Consider the following 17336-nt stretch of genomic DNA (forward strand, 5'->3'; position numbering starts at 1 on the left):
ATATGTGGCACTCAGCTCAGCTCTCATCAGAATTTGTATTGCATAATGGGACAAGATAAAGATAAAGTGAGTCAGTCAGTCATTTTCCAACCCGCTATATCCTAACACAGGGTCACGGGGGTCTGCTGGAGCCAATCCCAGCCAACACAGGGCGCAAGGCAGGAACAAATCCCGGGCAGGGCGCCAGCCCACCACAGGACACACACTAGGGACAATTTAGAATCGCCAATGCACCTAACCTGCATGTCTTTAGACTGTGGGAGGAAACCGGAGCACCCGGAAGAAACCCACGCAGACACGGGGAGAACATGCAGACTCCACGCAGGTAGGACCCGGGAAGCAAACCTGGGTCTCGTAACTGCGAGGGAGCAGCGCTACCACTGCACCACCATGCCGCCTCGATAAAGATAAAGTGATATTTTAAATGTATTGGGACTGAGGAGTCACTACATCGAGAGCTTCCAAGTGAATTAGGTGACTGAAAAGTGAAAGGAAATGCAATCCTTTTTAATCCTTGACCTGCACACTTGTCCACAAATGACTCCTAAGATTCTGGGCTCTGTCTGCAAAAAGAAAACTCCAGTCAGCAGCAGATAAGCAGATAAAATATCATCTTGAAGTTCTTTCAATAATGAAAAAGAAAGACATGACAGAAGATAGAGAGGACTCTCTCACACACACATACACACCCGTATTTAATGTTGTTTAAAAATACATTTGAAGATGAAGTGTTGTGACCAATTAGCAGCAGAAATGGTTGCTTATCAATGTAGGAAAACATTAAATCAAATAGTAGTTAGCCCAGAGCATCTGACATGTCTTCCAATAAGACAGAATGTCTCCTCCTTATAATGGTAATGAGCTTTTAAAATTGGTGTACCCTTAAAGCGGTTAATGCATGATTTTTAAATAAATAATTTAATTCAGATGGCGTGTAGGTGTGTCTGTTGTGCATGTGGAGAGGATCTGGGGAGTTAATTGGGGAGATAACCTGACCATGCATTTGTGTGCAGACACACTTGGTTCAGTCGATTGCCTCATTAGCTCTCTGGGGTCTGTCATCAATACACCTTCATCCCTGCCTGTATATAAAAGAAGTCCTGGCAGGAAACAGGAGGAGAATGATAAAAGAATGAGAAGAAAACCATGAGTGAAAGGGCAGTATTGGGGACCCGAGCCAGTGTGATGAAGGAAGGAAGCAGAGCGGTTGGTAGCCCTGCGGATTGGAGAGTAATCGACTCTTGAGGGGTACATCTCCCATAGCTGATAACTGGAGGTAGTCTTTCCTATGGAGAGCACAGTGGAACACAGAAGGACAGCCGGCTCTGAACGGACCAACAGACACCAAGGGAAGCAGTCAGGATGAGAGCTGGGAAGTGGGAATCACAGCGGCAGATGTCTTCGCGAGACTTGTTGGGTGAGCTGGGAATCAGGGAGTGAAATATGTACCGGGCTCAGCAAGGACAAGAGTAAAGACCCGATGACTGTATGGTTTTATTTCAGTTTTATTGTTGAAGTTTCTGTAGGATTTTAACTCACAGACTTTCACTGGTTTTATAGATTATTTCTTTATGGATGAAGAAGCACTGCACTTTTGACACTTTATTGTTTTCAATAAAAACACTGAAGTACTTTGCCCCCCTCATACTGATTGTGTATGTGTCCTCATTTGCCCGGCTCATCCTTGATTTTGTTATCAACAGTTTTAGGTTCAAGTTACCAGTGACCATGGAGCCAAGACTTCCCTTCTTCCTATTACTTGTATGTAGACAAACACATTGAAAATTGCAGCATGATTCTTAAGAATTTTCTCATTATTTTTTATGCTATTTGAAATGATGTTTTTTTATACTATACTTCTATCTATTCATTTTATAAACCCACTCATACAGTAGAGAATAAAGTCACTCTTATCTGTGTGTCTGCTTTTTCAAACAGCCAGAGGCAGTGCACCTCTCTCAACTGACTTTCAACTTGAAGTGGCTGAAGAAACCAACAACATAGAAAACAATTCAGAATAAGTACTGAGAAGTTTTTCTTTGAAGAACAGAATACAATAACAAAAAGCAACCCCATCCCCACCCAGCTGACAGAGTCCTGTCTAAATTGGGTCTTTATAGAATATAAAGCAGCAAATAAAATAAAACAGGTTCTATGCAGGCTTAGCACAGCACAGGGGTGACATGCTGACTTCAGAAATACCTTGCTGAGTTCTTGTCAAGGTCTGAGATAATGAAGAATATCACTTTCTGACTGAGTTATATTAAGTGGATTGTGTCGAGTTTCCAGCTAAGCAAAATAAGTCTTCATTCTTGTGAACCCTGTAACACACTAACTTCAACAGAAAAAAAAAGACAGACCTGCTCATTATATAGGCCTGGGCAGCCTGGATGGACCTCACACCAGACAGCCTAGCATCAAACTCAAAAAGCAGGCTTCTGGCCCGAATGAAAAGGTTAAAAATTACCACAAAAAGGAGAAGGAGCAGACTGTAAAAACTCTGGTTCCAATATAAACTAATTACTTTTTTACATTTTAAACAATTTATTATACGATTCAAAATAAGCACAAGAAAGACAGGAGATAGAAAAACTTAAAGGCAAAAAAAAATCCAAATATCACAAAACCAAAAGAGCAAGACCAGCAGTCATAAGTCAGGAAATCCGAAGAACAAAGATGAATATTGTAACACAAAAACATGAATAAAAAAATGCCAAAAGTTTCCCTTAAATTTTTGCTTCATCCAGCATCCCAGCTGTATGATTAGGAGGCCCTGCCTCCTTAGGCACCACATAAAGGAAACTAGGTAGATAACAAAACACTAATAAAGAGTGAAATACAACACACAATGAAGAAAGCAATAATCACAACCTAAAATATGAAACCAACCAAAAACTAAACTAACAACATAATATACAAAATCAATTGTTAAATAGTGGGAAGAATAAACAAGCAAATGACCTTGAGATAGGGAAAGACTCTGGCTTACACTTTCAGAATAATTTAGGGTTCAAGGCTATCCAACAGAAATTTTAAAACTTACACCCAAAATAAGTAAGTGTAGGACACGCCCAGCATATGTGATCTTGCAATACTGGTGCTTGATGACATCACTCACTGGTTGCATCATGCCTTAGCAATATTTTAAACAATTTTACACAACATATATGAATGATTAATAATTTTGATTTGAATTACAAGGCATTTGGCACAAATCGACCTACACTCTTAAAAATAATGGTTCTTTACTGGGTTGTGTGGTAAACCTGGGAAGGAATCTTTTGCATATGAAGTTGGTTCTTTGTGCTTCAAAAAAGTCCATATATTTGGAAGAATCCTGAAATTTTTAATATATGGTGAACTACCTAGCAGAACATCAACAGATCAAGAAAACCTGGGCCTAGCCAATGTTATTGTATGCAACTGGAATCCTTTTAAAATCATGAGCCACTGGTATTTCACAGATATGTTACCATCTTTTTATGGTTATTTACTGTATGGCTCATGTTACGGATCTTAAATAAACATTCTTTCTGGAACTTTTATGTGGATTGGTATTTTTGGAACCCAAAATGGTTCACCTATGACAGAGGTGTTGCAGTGGCTGCAGGTTTTCCTTCTAACCCTTTTCCTAATAAGTGACCAGTTTTCACTGCTAATTAGCTTCTTTGTCCCTTCATTTTAATAGCCCTGTTTTTAAGGATTCAGTCCTCTGAATTGATTCTTTTCTTTATTAAATGACAGCCAAACAGAAATAAGACATGAAACAAGCCAACAGATGACCAGCTAAACTGGGGCTTCAAACTCCAACTATTTTCACTCCATCCAGTTTCTTAATGAGAAGCCAATTCTTGCTGTTAATTAAACTCGTTATTTAATTCCATGGCTTGTTGCTGCTCTCATTCTGCCACAGCAGACATTTCCAAAACTGTTGATTTTCTGTTTTTTCTAAGGACACTGTCAAAATGTTTTGGTGACCTGAGTGATCAACCTTACTGACCCCTTCACCTTTCTTTATTTTCAGATATTGTGTGATGGGCACGGGTGAGCTGGTCATGTGGTGGCTTGTTTTGTCTCATTATTGTTTGGCAGCTAATTAAAGAAAAAGAAACAACTAAGGGGCCTAAATCAAGATAGTTAAAATTAAGGCAAAGAAGTTAATTAGCAGCAAAAACTGGTCACTAATTAAGAAGATGGTTCGAATGAAAATGTACAGCCACTGCGGCCCTCCAGGACTGGAGTTCGACACCCGTGCCCTATGGCATCGGGTTGGAGAATCACTCTGGCACCTTTATTTTGAAGACTGTACTGTAGAATATATTTTATGAATGGCTGAATTCTATTCCCTTTCCAAAATTTTAATTGAAAGATTCCTTTCCCATCATTCCCTTTCTTGGTATACTCTTCAGATGATGAGTCTTCATCCAAACTAACTAGTGTAATCATGGGGACAAATATATGGGAAAGAAGAAAGAAATTGAGGAGGGTGCTTTTGATTAGGTTTCTAATTTTTTACATAGAAGACAAAATTTGTCACTGGAAGATTAAATTTGGAGCTTAATAGTTGAAGTTTTGATTGTCTGACTGAAGCGTGAAACTTTAGCTAGATTCCTGCTCTTATACCCGACTTCAATATGTCCTTTGCCATTTTTTTATAATGAGGTGTGTTTCACCTCAGTAAGTTTCCTGATTTTCCTGATTTCCTGATTTTGCATGAGAATTTGGCTTGTTTATTTTTTTCCTTCGATTTTCTGGAATCACCATCTCCAGTCTAGAGTATTAGCTGCATTAGACTTAAGGAACAAACTATTTCAGGACTGGACACTTACACACATATTGGACATTTATAAATCTAAGCTGTTTAATTCATTTTAGATCATCGTGGACAGTGTATGAAATCAACACTGGGCACAAGACAGTACCCAAGCTTGAAGAAAGTGCCAGTCCATCACAGAGCACATTTGCTCACACACATACATCAGTGAACTCCATATTTGTGTTTTGGGAGAAGAGAAAAGGGAACAGCTAGCAAACACCATGCTGACAGTAATCTGCTGTCACTCCTTTGCTTTTATGAGTTTTGTTGTTTGTCTGCTGACAAACTGGACTTTAGCTTCATATGAAAATAACTGGGATTCTTAAAACTCAATCACCTGCTCCACTTAAAAAGGCCTTGTTATTGATATCTGTATTTTTCAGATAGCCTCTGATTCAGTCTCAATATTTATTACTGAAATACTTCAGGGTCTGAGTTTTTTGATATACTTTAGTCACATGTATTTTCTGTTTTTTATTAAAAATAATAAGATTTTACAAAACTAGAAACCAACTGGAAACAGGATAGATGGATACATGAAGTGGAAATCCTTGTCCTGGTTTCTAAGAAGTTCTTCTCAATGCCTGCCACTCTCTGACTCTTGTAAAATGCTTAACTGATAACATGAAGGTCAACCATATGCACAAGAGTCTGCCTCATCATTAAGCCAGCTCTCTACCATTTTAAATGTTAGCGTTCTATTTTCTTTCACAATTTCAATTTCATTATGAAATAGATTAAACTTGAGGTTACATGTCGTACTTTGATCATCCTATACAGACAGAATGCTCAAAACTACTGAGCAACTGACTTTTACATCACTATTGTATCATTTTGAGAAATTGCTAACTACAAACTCCAGATTGTTGCATTCTTTAAATATTTTGTGTTGCAACACGGGCAAGTGAAAAATAAATAAAAAATTGTGTTCAATGAAGCACGTCCATTTAAAAGGGAAATATCACACAAAAATCTTACATATTGGCAAATAAAAGAGTTTCTGTTACTCACTGACTTATAATGGGTGGGCTGTAATTCTTCCAGTTGAGCAAGATAAGTCTACGTGCTAGTAGACTGGTACAAGCAATTACAGTCAATTTGTCTTCAGAAAGTACACCAAACACAGCTGTTAATGGGTTAGGAGTGATTGTGACATCAAGGAAGTCTGATACATATTTAAAGATTTTTGTCCAAAACAATGTTAGATAGATAGATAGATAGATAGATAGATAGATAGATAGATAGATAGATAGATAGATAGATAGATAGATAGATAGATAGATAGATAGATAGATAGATAGATACTTTATTAATCCCAATGGGAAATTCACATTCTTCAGCAGCAGCATACTGATACAATAAATAATATTAAATTAAATAATAATGCAGGTGAAAAAACAGACAATAACTATGTATAATGTTAAATATTAACGTTTACCCCCCCGGGTGGAATTAAAGAGTCGCATAGTTTGGGGGAGGAACGATCTCCTCAATCTTTCTGTCGAGCAGGACAGTGACAGCAGTCTGTCGCTGAAGCTGCTCTTCTGTCTGGAGATGATACTATTTAGTGGATGCAGTGGATTCTCCATAATTGATAGGAGCCTGCTGAGCGCCCTTCGCTCTGCCACTGTTAATTTGGTGCACTCCCAAAACATGTGCCCAGTGAGGTTGGAGCTAGATTGCAATGATCACAAGTTGAATCTTGCCCTGGATACAATTTGGACAATTTTAAATGAGATAAATGTGCTCGATAGAAGATTTTAAGTTGAATGATTGAATGCTTTGCACATATGCAGCTGGAGTGTATTCTATGCATGGCTGCCATCCACTCCTTTTATGAGATATTAAGTGAAAGATCCTTTCGCCATTGTACTCTAGGATCTTTGAAAGGAAGGGACTTTAGTATGTTTTTATATATTATTGAGATGCTGTCTGAGTCCTCAAGACTGATCAGTATTTCTTCTGGAATAGAAATGGGTGGGAGGTGTGGAAAATTGGGTAGGTTCCTTTTAGTAAAATTTCTGATTTGAAAGAAGTGGAAAAACTCCTGGAAGTGGAAGTGCTATCAGCATGGAAAAAAATTAAAGAAGATGTGAACAGATGGTCTACCCTCCATCTCACCTTCACAAGCAGAAGGTGGCATGGCACTACCTAACTTTCAATTTCATTACTGCGTGGCAAAAACACAAGCTATAAAGACCTGGACATTGACACAAATCGATGAATATACACAAGCCTGGTCTGCAATAAAATCTTGCTGTACTTCTTTATATGCCTTGCTTTGCGCTCCAGTAAATACAAAATATCATCAATATGCCAATTATCCAATTGTTCATCAGTCACTCAGAATATGGAACCAATGCAGGAAGCACTAAAAGGAAGAGAATCTTTTATTTGTTGCACCTCTATATGATGATCACCTTTTTCTACCTTCTCAAACCTAGACAGTATTTAATGTTTGCAAAATATCTGGGATTAAAACACTTAGACAATTGTATATAGATGTTTTTTCAGTGGGCGGCACGGTGGTGCAGTGGGTAGCGCTGCTGCCTCGCATTTAGGAGACCCGGGTTCGCTTCCCGGGTCCTCCCTGCATGGAGTTTGCATGTTCTCACTGTGTCTGTGTGGGTTTCCTCCCATAGTCCAAAGACATGCAGGCTAGGTGCACTGGTGATTCTGAATTGTCCCTAGTGTGTGCTTGGTGTGTGTGCCCTGCAGTAGGCTGGCACCCTGCCCAGGGTTTGTTTACTGCCTTGCACCCAGTGTTGGCTGGGATTGGCTCCAGCAGACCCCCGTGACCCTGTAGTTAGGATATAGTTGGATGGATAATGTTTTTTCATCTTATGAATAATTATGCTTCAAATTATCTTCTTACAATACAGTCTTCTTTGATACAATACTCTTCACAGTTAACAAAGCTTTCTTCTTCTGCCTCCACTCCAGTTGAGTTTCACTGTTCTCCACTGCCAACTCTGACTCACCTGGGTGAGGCAGAGTGGCTTCCTTTGTGCCAGACCTGGGAGCATTTCTGATGCCACCATATTTCCCCCAGGAAGGACTTTCAAGTCAGGCAGAACTTTCACCTGACAGAGCAGTTTCCTCCCAACAGCGCCTCCTAGCAGCCCTCAAGGACCCCACCTGGACCACCTCCAGAACTATCACTCCCACACAGCCCTGAAGATATCCAAGCAGGGACTATGCTTGAAGGATGCCGCCAACCAGGCGGACTGGAGGAGCACATGGCCCAGGGAGGCAGTCTCCTCCCGACCAGGAATAAGAACAGTAACTGTCCCGACCAGGATGCCCAGCTGGGTAAGAAAGCAACAACAATCCCAGCCAAAGTTCCAGTCTAAATATGGCTTCCATTACATTGCCCCTCCTCAGACTGAAACCTTATATAGTGAAGTGTCCAAACCCACAAAGGGAGTTGGTCTAAGCCATGTTTGGCTGTAAATAGGGAATCCATTCCCAGGCTCCCGGACATTTTTCATTCCTGCATTCCCGGGAATGAAACTGTTGTAATTCCCGGGAAAATGGGAAGGGCCAAGCTCGCATATATAGCGTGTAAAAGTGTAAAAATCAATCAAGAAATAACAGAGTTAAAGCTGAAAATAATTAAGGCGGCGCCATTGCTGCAGCTTGCACTTCATCAGACAACAGCTTTGAACAGCAACTTGAAATTGCAATGCATCAGTCTGTTGCATCCGCATTATCTGTGCTAAGAAACTTGCCATTACAGAATGATGACAAGAAACTGGATGCATCAGTAAAAGCTGAAATGGCGGTGTTTCAGCGCAATGGCAAGCGTGGGCATTGTTTAGAACAAGTGAATCAGTATCTGATGATTGTGCCGCCTACTTCAGTGGAGGCAGAGCACGCTTTCTCAGCGGCTGGCGTACTTCTGCACGAAGGCGTGCCCTGGCATGGACGACCGCACGCTGGACACGTTAATAATAATAATAATAAATTACATTTATATAGCGCTTTTCTCAGTACTCAAAGCGCTATCCACACAGGGAAGAACCAGGACACGAACCCACAGTCTTCCACAGTCTCCCTACTGCAAAGCGGCAGCTCTATCACTGCACCACCTGTGAGGACATTGTGTTTTCTATGCTCTTATTACCACAACTAAAGATACATGTACTTCTATGAGAGCATGAACTGCTTGTAGATAAGGTTAGTCTTTTATTTGTGTCAACATATTGCAGTAGTTTTATTAAAAATAAGTGTCAGTTGTTCTAAAACCATTCACATGTGAGATGCCCGGGATTCCCGGGAATGAAATGCGGGATTCCCGAATTCCCGGGAATGGATAAACCCGTTTGGGAATGGATTCCCTAGCTGTAAAGCTCTTCCATCTTGTCATCCCCTGTACCAAAAAGAAAAACAAGCATCACATTCTGCATGGGACAGTTGACAGTTGTTGTGACCCTGTACTTTTTCAGGTGTAGGTTCAGTGTTTTGCTTTCTGACAATCCTTCAGATAGGACAGTATCACCATTGCATAAGGGCATCTTCAGAACACTTAATCAAAATTTCACACCAACCTGATAAACAAGGTGGCACTGTCAGCAATGCCTTCTCCTTTTTTGTCCTTAGACTTGCATCACTTCCACTTACCTCCCAGAGGCTCTGCCCCTTTCACCACAATCCATATATTAAATCTAGCAATGGCAGAAGTTGGGCTTCATTATTGTACTGGCATCTGAGAACAACAGAGATGATGTGCATAAACAGTGATTGAAGATGTCAACTCTTGCTTCTTTTTCTTTTATTTTGATTTATTTTTGGCATGGCCAGCCATGCAATTAAGCAGGGTTTGCTGTAAGGTGCCTTGAATCTTTGCTTTGTCCAGTTATCTTCTGTTACAACTAACTTCTTCCAAACAGTTTTTGTCTCCTACAACAAAGTAGGAGCTATAAAGTAACCTGCCTGTGTGTAGAATTCTGAGGAAAAAAAATGAATTTAATCCATTTTGGAATAAGGCTGTAACATAACAAAATGTGGAAAAAGTGATGTGCTGTGAATACTTTCCGGATGCACTGTATAGGCACCTGACCCAATACAGACTCACACCAGAGGCACGTATAAAACTTTTTTTTTTTGTCATCTCTGGGGCATGTCTTCCCCATGACCCCCAAAGGCACAACACAGCCCCAAATACACCAAATAAAGCACAACACACTCTTCTTCCTCCACCACTCCTCCTAGGCAACCTAGTCCTCCTCCTCCCAACTCTGGCCAATGAGTGTTGGTTGCTGGCCCCTTTTATAGTCGGGTGTGGTGAATACACTGTCCATAAGGGCTCAGTAGTCCCAGCTGCAGCATCCCCTGGCAGCGCCCTGCAGGAAACCGAGACACCGCTCCAACCCAAGGGGGCAGACATCTAGCGTCCAGGGGGAGGTATTGCATAGTCCATTGCTGCTCCCCCTGAACATATAGCGAAGGGGCGTCCTGGCCGGGGTTCATTCAGTGACTGTGCAGACGGTGCCGTCATAAGATGATGTTAATTGTCCTTCTTCATACTTTGCATGTTTGCTTATGTCAGAATTTTCCCTTGACCCTGTGATCATTGGGAATTCAAACTTATCTTCCCCTTAGGTGTCTCAGTAGGCATCCAATATTTAAAATCTCCAACACTCATTTTTCAGTTGTTTTACAAGTAATCCAATAGGTGTTTCTGGTAACTGCTATTAAGGGGTAAGTATTGACAGCTCAGACATGCTGTTGCACTTAGCTGCTTCACATATATCTTTAATGTCTCCAGATAGTTAAGCCGATTTGTTAGATTCAGTGGTACATTGATCCCTAATACCTGAAAAAAATCCTTTGCCTAGTGCTCCTCAGGTTTGTCCTATTCAGCACCAGCAGGATGCTGCTTAGTGCAGGGATGGATCCCAAGTCCATGGACACCTGGGTCTAATAAGATATCAGGACCCCAAACCACATTGTCAGGCAAAAACTACCTATAGACATGTCAAATGAAAGCATGTTATTCAAGCAAATGCCGAAGTTTATTCATTTTTAAGGAATATCAAATGCAATGTATTAACTTCATTATAATAATAATTGCGTTGAGTTCAGCTTCTGGGATCCATGTGTGCTTTAGGTAGAAAGTCAAATATCTAAGGGTGGTGAATGAATTGTTTGTCTGAATCTTCATAAGTCAGGCAGTAATCGATACAAGCATTTAACTGACTGTATTACCAGGAGCTTAATAGATACATCTGTGTCTCCTTACTGAGTAATTAACTAAAATAAAATGCTAATACTATAAGTACCAAATAGTCATAAATGTACTTTATTTTTCTCGTTAAGCTCGTATTTACCACTACACCACATGAAGACCACCTGGATAGTCTGAACCACAAAAAGTGTTTCAGAAGGATTTAGTTAAAGTGAGATGAGTCAGATACAATTATGAGAGGGAAAGGAGAAAGTGGCTTCTTGTTATAATTCAGGTTACAGGGGCGGTTTCATCTGTTCAAATGTTTTAATGTTAAAAAGAATGAGAGACCAAACACCAAGACACCTCGTAAAGAATTATTCACCCCTTTCTATTGACTCAGTCTGTTCAGGTCAGTTGACTGCTTAGGTATAGTTATTTAAACCCAGATCACTCCTCATATCAGTATTGAGCTTCAAGCAATAAAAATCGCTGACGACAGTAAAGTGATACCACTTCACAATGAACCCAATTCTACATCTACAACATTCTGCGTCTACAGGGGTTCTTCAAAAGGAATTGTAGTTTCCACCTTCCTGCACAAATATGCTTGAGAGGTGTGTGCGATTCTTTGCCCTCCAGTGGGCTAGCACCTCATCTAGGTTTGGTTCCTGCTATGTACCTGATACTGACAGGACAGGCTTTAGTCCCATTGACTCTGGTATTTTAGAACAACCACTCTTACTGCACTGATATTCTGGTTGTGATCAAATAGTCTCTCACCAAAGTTTAGATAAAAAACCTGTCACTGAATGCAACTTGCAGTGCACAAGCAAAAACATGCATTATCGTGAATGTATGCAACCACTTTGCCAGGGAGTCGACATGTCTACACATCAACAGCTAGCTTCACATCCCGACGGTCAGTTCTATGTCTGGCTGAAAACCTATGTGTCTGTAGTATCACTGATTTTGTCACTGGTATAGTTCAGTGGTAAGCTGCAAGGGTAAGCCTTTTGGATGTGGCTGCCCAGATTTTAGGCTCTTGTGTTTCCTCTGTAAATTATTCTTTTGCTGTATATATGGGTGATAGTGCCTCTAGATGGAATGTGGTACCCTCGCTCAACACTGATTGATTAGCAGTAGAAAGCTTTTGCTGTCCACCACGTGGATTGGTAATGTTTTCATCTATCATTGTGCACAGGGACTGTGATTGTCTGAGATGACCCATCATTACTGGTTTAATTTGCTGGTGTTATCAATATAGAAGGTTGCTGCAGTCTAAACTTATGCCTGTTTTTCATATGGTAATTGATTTTAGATCTGCTGCTTTTGTATTCCTGTACAGTATCATTGTAGTGAACTTCATCACACTTTTGCTCTAAATGCTTGCAAATTCAGATACATTTAGCATGCTTCACTTTTACTAAAGGAATCAATTTGACATTTATCTAAAATCCTGCCCTCACTTGTCTATTTAAATGAATGTCTCAAAATAAGTCTAATGCAATTAATTTCCCAATGCAAATTTAATGTGTAATCAATATGATTACTTCGTATATTAGTTGTACAGCATTATATCGCTAACATACCTAGATAAGTGTAGTGTAACATAACATTTTCAATCCTGTTTGCAAACTGTATGTGTTAGTTAGAGAGTTAGTCTCTCCAATTTATGAATACATAAGGGGAAGAAAACTACTAATGTAGTTTCTGCTTCTGTCTTCAAAAGGGAAGAATATGCCCTAGGTGGAGAAGAGTATCCGACCTCTGCTTCACCTCCCACTTCTCCTCTTCTGGCCATGCTAATATATAAAGGGCCAACTGCCAGACAGTAGTCATCAGTTAAAGACCAACTTCTCAACAACACACACCGTATCAGTCAGTGTTTTTATCCTTTTTGACTGTTAAAAATCATTGTAAGATTAAACAGAGTTTTCTTCTGAATCCTGAACTCTTTTCAAATTTCTGTACAATTCCTTTACACCGCTTAATCCAATTTATGTTTTTTTGTATTCTTGCACCAATTAACATGAGCTAGTCCATTGCAGGACCTATTCTCTTATATACACAAGGTCAGTTTGAAATTCAACCTATGCTGAACCAGTTTGCGGATGTTTAAGGCAAACTAACATACACAGGTAAAATATTTACACACAAATGTAGAGAATGTGCAGGCTCCACACAGTGAAAAAACAAGTGCGGCATTCAAACCCAGGCCGCTGGATCCATGAAATGAGAAGGCTGCCCACTGTGCCACTGCTCCATGCTGCTGGGTTCTGTTCTTTTTACAGATACAGTGTAAATGTGATATTTCACACACAGCTTAGGCACACAGTAAACAACTAAATATGAATTGTTGAGGACGGCTGGGGATCCTGCCCAACCAGGTCACCTGGAAGGACCGGGAGAGGGACAATACCTCCCCTGGACCATGACAGGGCAGCCATCCTGGTCTGCATCAGGGTCAGGGGATCAGAGCTTAGAAGCTCAACCCTGTTGGGGCCCATGGCCACTGCCAAGGGGTGCCCAGAGGATTATAAAGCCTTGGATTGCAGTACTTCCACCACATCTGGAAGTGCTGCCAGAAGAGATTCCAGGCACACCCGAAGTGCTTCCGGGTGCTCAAGCGGCACTTCTGCCACACCAGGAAGTGCCGTCGGAAGATCGTCACAGAGCACCTGGAGCACATCTGGGGCAGTATAAAAGGGGCCACCTCACTCCATTAGGGGAGCTGGAGTCAGGTGGAAGAGAATGGAGCTTGCATGTGAGTAAGTGAGGTGAGGGTGGCAGAAAGAGAAGACGAAGAGAGAGAGAAAGAAAGAAGGGACTGAGTATTTGGCTGAATTATACACTGAAGAAGGATTAAACGTGTATGTTTGTGGACATCTGGTGTCATGTCTGTCTGTGTTCAAGGGCTGAAACTCCTCAGAATGTAAATCATAATTCCTGTAGTCTCTTAGATCCCTTTGGGTTTGTTTTATTATTCAAATTTAAAATCACATTGATTAAAAACAATGATACTAATTATTTCTGGTTGCCATCTGAAGAAGTTTTATTGCCTCACTACCTTGCACATTATTTTATTTAGCATTTGCGAATATTTGTAAGCAAACAAATAAAAATATAAAAATGAATAAAATAACAGACATACTTCAACAGACAATTGGATCAATTTAAATAGAATAAAATAGGAAACTTTTAAACTCTTTGCATTTAAAATCTCCTAAGGAGAAAATCTTCCTTCTGGTCCCATGGCACTAGCAGTTAAAATTTAAGCTTTACACACATAAAGGTAAAAGGAAAACTGTGGTAGACACGTTAAAGCTTTAAATAACCAGTTTTTGTGTGGTACTTCTGAGATGGCTATACACCTGTGCCACTTGTAAGCCTTAGACTATAAACCAAATAAATTAAAAGGGTGACAGTTCTTCATGGCGCAACACTGCTGCTGACTTCACAAACAAAAATATCACCGTTCATCTGAAGTGAAACAAATGAGTGCAGCACATACAGTATCTGTCATCTAAATACGAAGAACGTGTCAAAAAGATATTAAAAAAGTCTCTTTACAGTACAGTTCACATTTCATCAGCATGGGCTAGCTTGACTGAGTCCATATTATTGCTGCTCTGTTCCTTGACATTCTTGGCAAGCTGATTTGATTCTTCATTGTTCTCTAAGAGGTGTGAATTGTTCTTGTCTTCTGTCTCAACAGGCACCTCTGAATTAACAACACGTTCTGAGAGATTCTCCTTTCTGCTGTTCTCAACAGTATTGACTGACTTTATGAAGGAGATATTAGAAAGTTCAGTTTTTTCTAATTTACTAGTATTGGAGGACGAGAAAGAGGGCCTGCCAATGATATCCTCATCTGAAGCAGATATCCTGAGAGATTCAGGGTCTGTGAGAATGTTCCTTGAAATAACTAAAAAAAACACAGCAATAAAATGATGTTATTCTGACATAATGATGCCATATAATGAAGCAAACAAAGAAAACTGTGATAGATCACAATATACCTAGCGATTTCAGTTCAATTGTAAAAAAAAATCCAACGCTCATCCACTAAATTTGTTCCGGTGTTGACGCAGCCTTTCATACACCAACTTCACAAGCTGATTCAAGCCAGGATCCTTTTTCAGACCTCCACAAGAACCTTGTCTAAAGGCCAATTAATTATAGCAGCACAGAAGTGCCTCCTACGTGCTTCTAAACAGGAATGTGACACACACCCAACCCCCCTTTCAAGCCAAGAGTCATTATTGTCATAATAATAATTCTTTACATTTATATAGCTCTTTTCATAGTGAGTAGGGAGCCACTTCAACAACCACAATTGTGCAGCATCCACTTGGATGATGCAATGGCAGCCATTTTGGCGGCAGTACACTTGCCAAACCTTAGATTTTAGGTGGTGATAGACAGTTAGCCAATTAGAGGCAGAGGATGATTACAGGGCCAGAATGACTAGGCCATGGAGGCCAATTTAGCTTGAACATCGGGATACACTGCTCTTTACAAACGATGCCCAGGGATCTTTTATGACCACAGAGAGTCAGGATTTCATCCAAAGGAAGGTGCCATTTTTACAGCATAGTATCCCCATCATTGCACTGGGTCATTGGGATCCACACACAGATCACAGGGTAAGCGCCCCTTGCTGGTCTCACCAACACCGTATTCCAGCAGGAACCCAAGCTTTTCCAAGATGGTCTCCCATCCAAGTACTGGCCAGGCCAAACACGCTTATCTTCATGTGTATGACCTGTTCTGAAGTGCATGTGGTATGGCTGCTGGCTTCAACCATCCATACACAGTATTATGTCATACAGTGGCACGAAATAACGTTCCCCAGGACTACAGTGCAACATATACATAAACAGAGGAAAGATGAGATGTAGGTGAAGAACTACACTATAAATAAATAAATAATAGGTAAGTGAATAGAGAGTAATAAATATATTAATAATTTATATGCTCTGCACAGGCTCTTTTTATGCTTGGCTTCTCGACATGGCTCCATGTCCTTCTTACAATCTGCAGAGACATTAGCAGGGTGTCTCACTTGTCAATATGCAGATTATGCTAAAAAATATCAATTACAATTACTCTTACACCCACCAGCTGTCCGTAAATGTGACTTTTGACTTTTATTCAAAACACAACATAATATACAGTAACACTGTCAACAATGCCAGCTTCAATTCAGGATCATGGAGGCTGGAGCTGTGTTTGAATTATCCCTTGGCTATTAGTTAGTGTGAATGTTATTAGTTACAATATGTGTGTATTCGAATCTCACCACTCATGGATATGCAATCTTCCAAAAAAGCCACAACTCCTTGTATATCTGACCAGCATCATGCAAAACAGCCACTTTTCATGACACAAATGCTCTTCTGTGACTGACAGCAGCAGTTTCTAACTCATTCACCTTATCTGTGCTTACTTCAACGGCAGCAAAACGTTTTCTTGAAAATTACTTCATTTGGAATATTTTTACTGTTCTATTTAATTTCAATTTACAATAATTTCAAAATTTACAAAACAAGAGCTCTGCTTTCTTTTCTTCATTTCAGTGTTAAGCTAGGCTAACTGAATCTCAATATACTGTATATGGCATACATGGGTAATTCGGCTTGTGGTAACTGCATGCCAAGAACCAATTTGATACAATACCTTCCCAGGGACTGCAGTTAAGATTAATTAATGGCATGGAAGGTAGAAGAACACCATTTCAAGGCAAAAGAAAACTAAAACAAAATAAACCACCCCAACAATATTCTACTTTTGAATTCATATTTGAGCATTTTTTCTTAGAAACCCAATAAAAAGCACAGATAAATTTGTGAGACAAAAACATGCTTTTAAAATCTATTTTCAGAGACACTCCCCAACCTAATTTTGATTTGAGGCTTTAAGAGAACCCAAAAACTTCAATGGGGCATACCAGAGCTTGTATTTTGCATCTTGGGTTCAGCCCAGTAAACTATATTAAACAGCAATGCAATGCCTGAAGTGCCTAACAAGGCTGATTGCTATCCTGTTATAACGGGCCAAAGGAAACACCTTCAAAACAACAAATGTGACCTGGGAACAAGACATAGCTAGCCTCACACTGTTCCCCTACCATATGAAGAGTGTTGGTTTGGGCTGTATTGGCAAATGCCAAAACACTTTTCAGACTAAGTCAAGTCTCCTAATTATTGCTTTCCTCTAAATCTTTCTAGTCCTTTCTCCAATTTTGCCATGGCTTGTCAAAGGATTCACTCGCGAATGTCCCTGGCACTCAAGCATCTATCCCCGCCCAGGTAGAAAGAGCTCACAGACAGCTGTCTTCCCACTCTA

General features: G+C 40.1%; 1 protein-coding gene across 1 annotated transcript in view; it reads right to left on the bottom strand.

The window, feature by feature from the left end:
• Positions 1-14012: 14012 nt before the first annotated feature.
• creb3l4 (cAMP responsive element binding protein 3-like 4) overlaps positions 14013-17336 on the bottom strand; it is a 63682-nt gene continuing 60358 nt past the window's right edge. Inside the window, exon 11 of the mRNA XM_028794109.2 lies at positions 14013-14913. Coding sequence (XP_028649942.1) covers positions 14567-14913 — 347 coding nt within the window. The 3' untranslated portion in view covers positions 14013-14566. The remainder of the gene's footprint in view (positions 14914-17336) is intronic.

Source organism: Erpetoichthys calabaricus, chromosome 2 (genome assembly GCF_900747795.2).
Source record: "Erpetoichthys calabaricus chromosome 2, fErpCal1.3, whole genome shotgun sequence".
Lineage (NCBI taxonomy): Eukaryota > Metazoa > Chordata > Cladistia > Polypteriformes > Polypteridae > Erpetoichthys > Erpetoichthys calabaricus.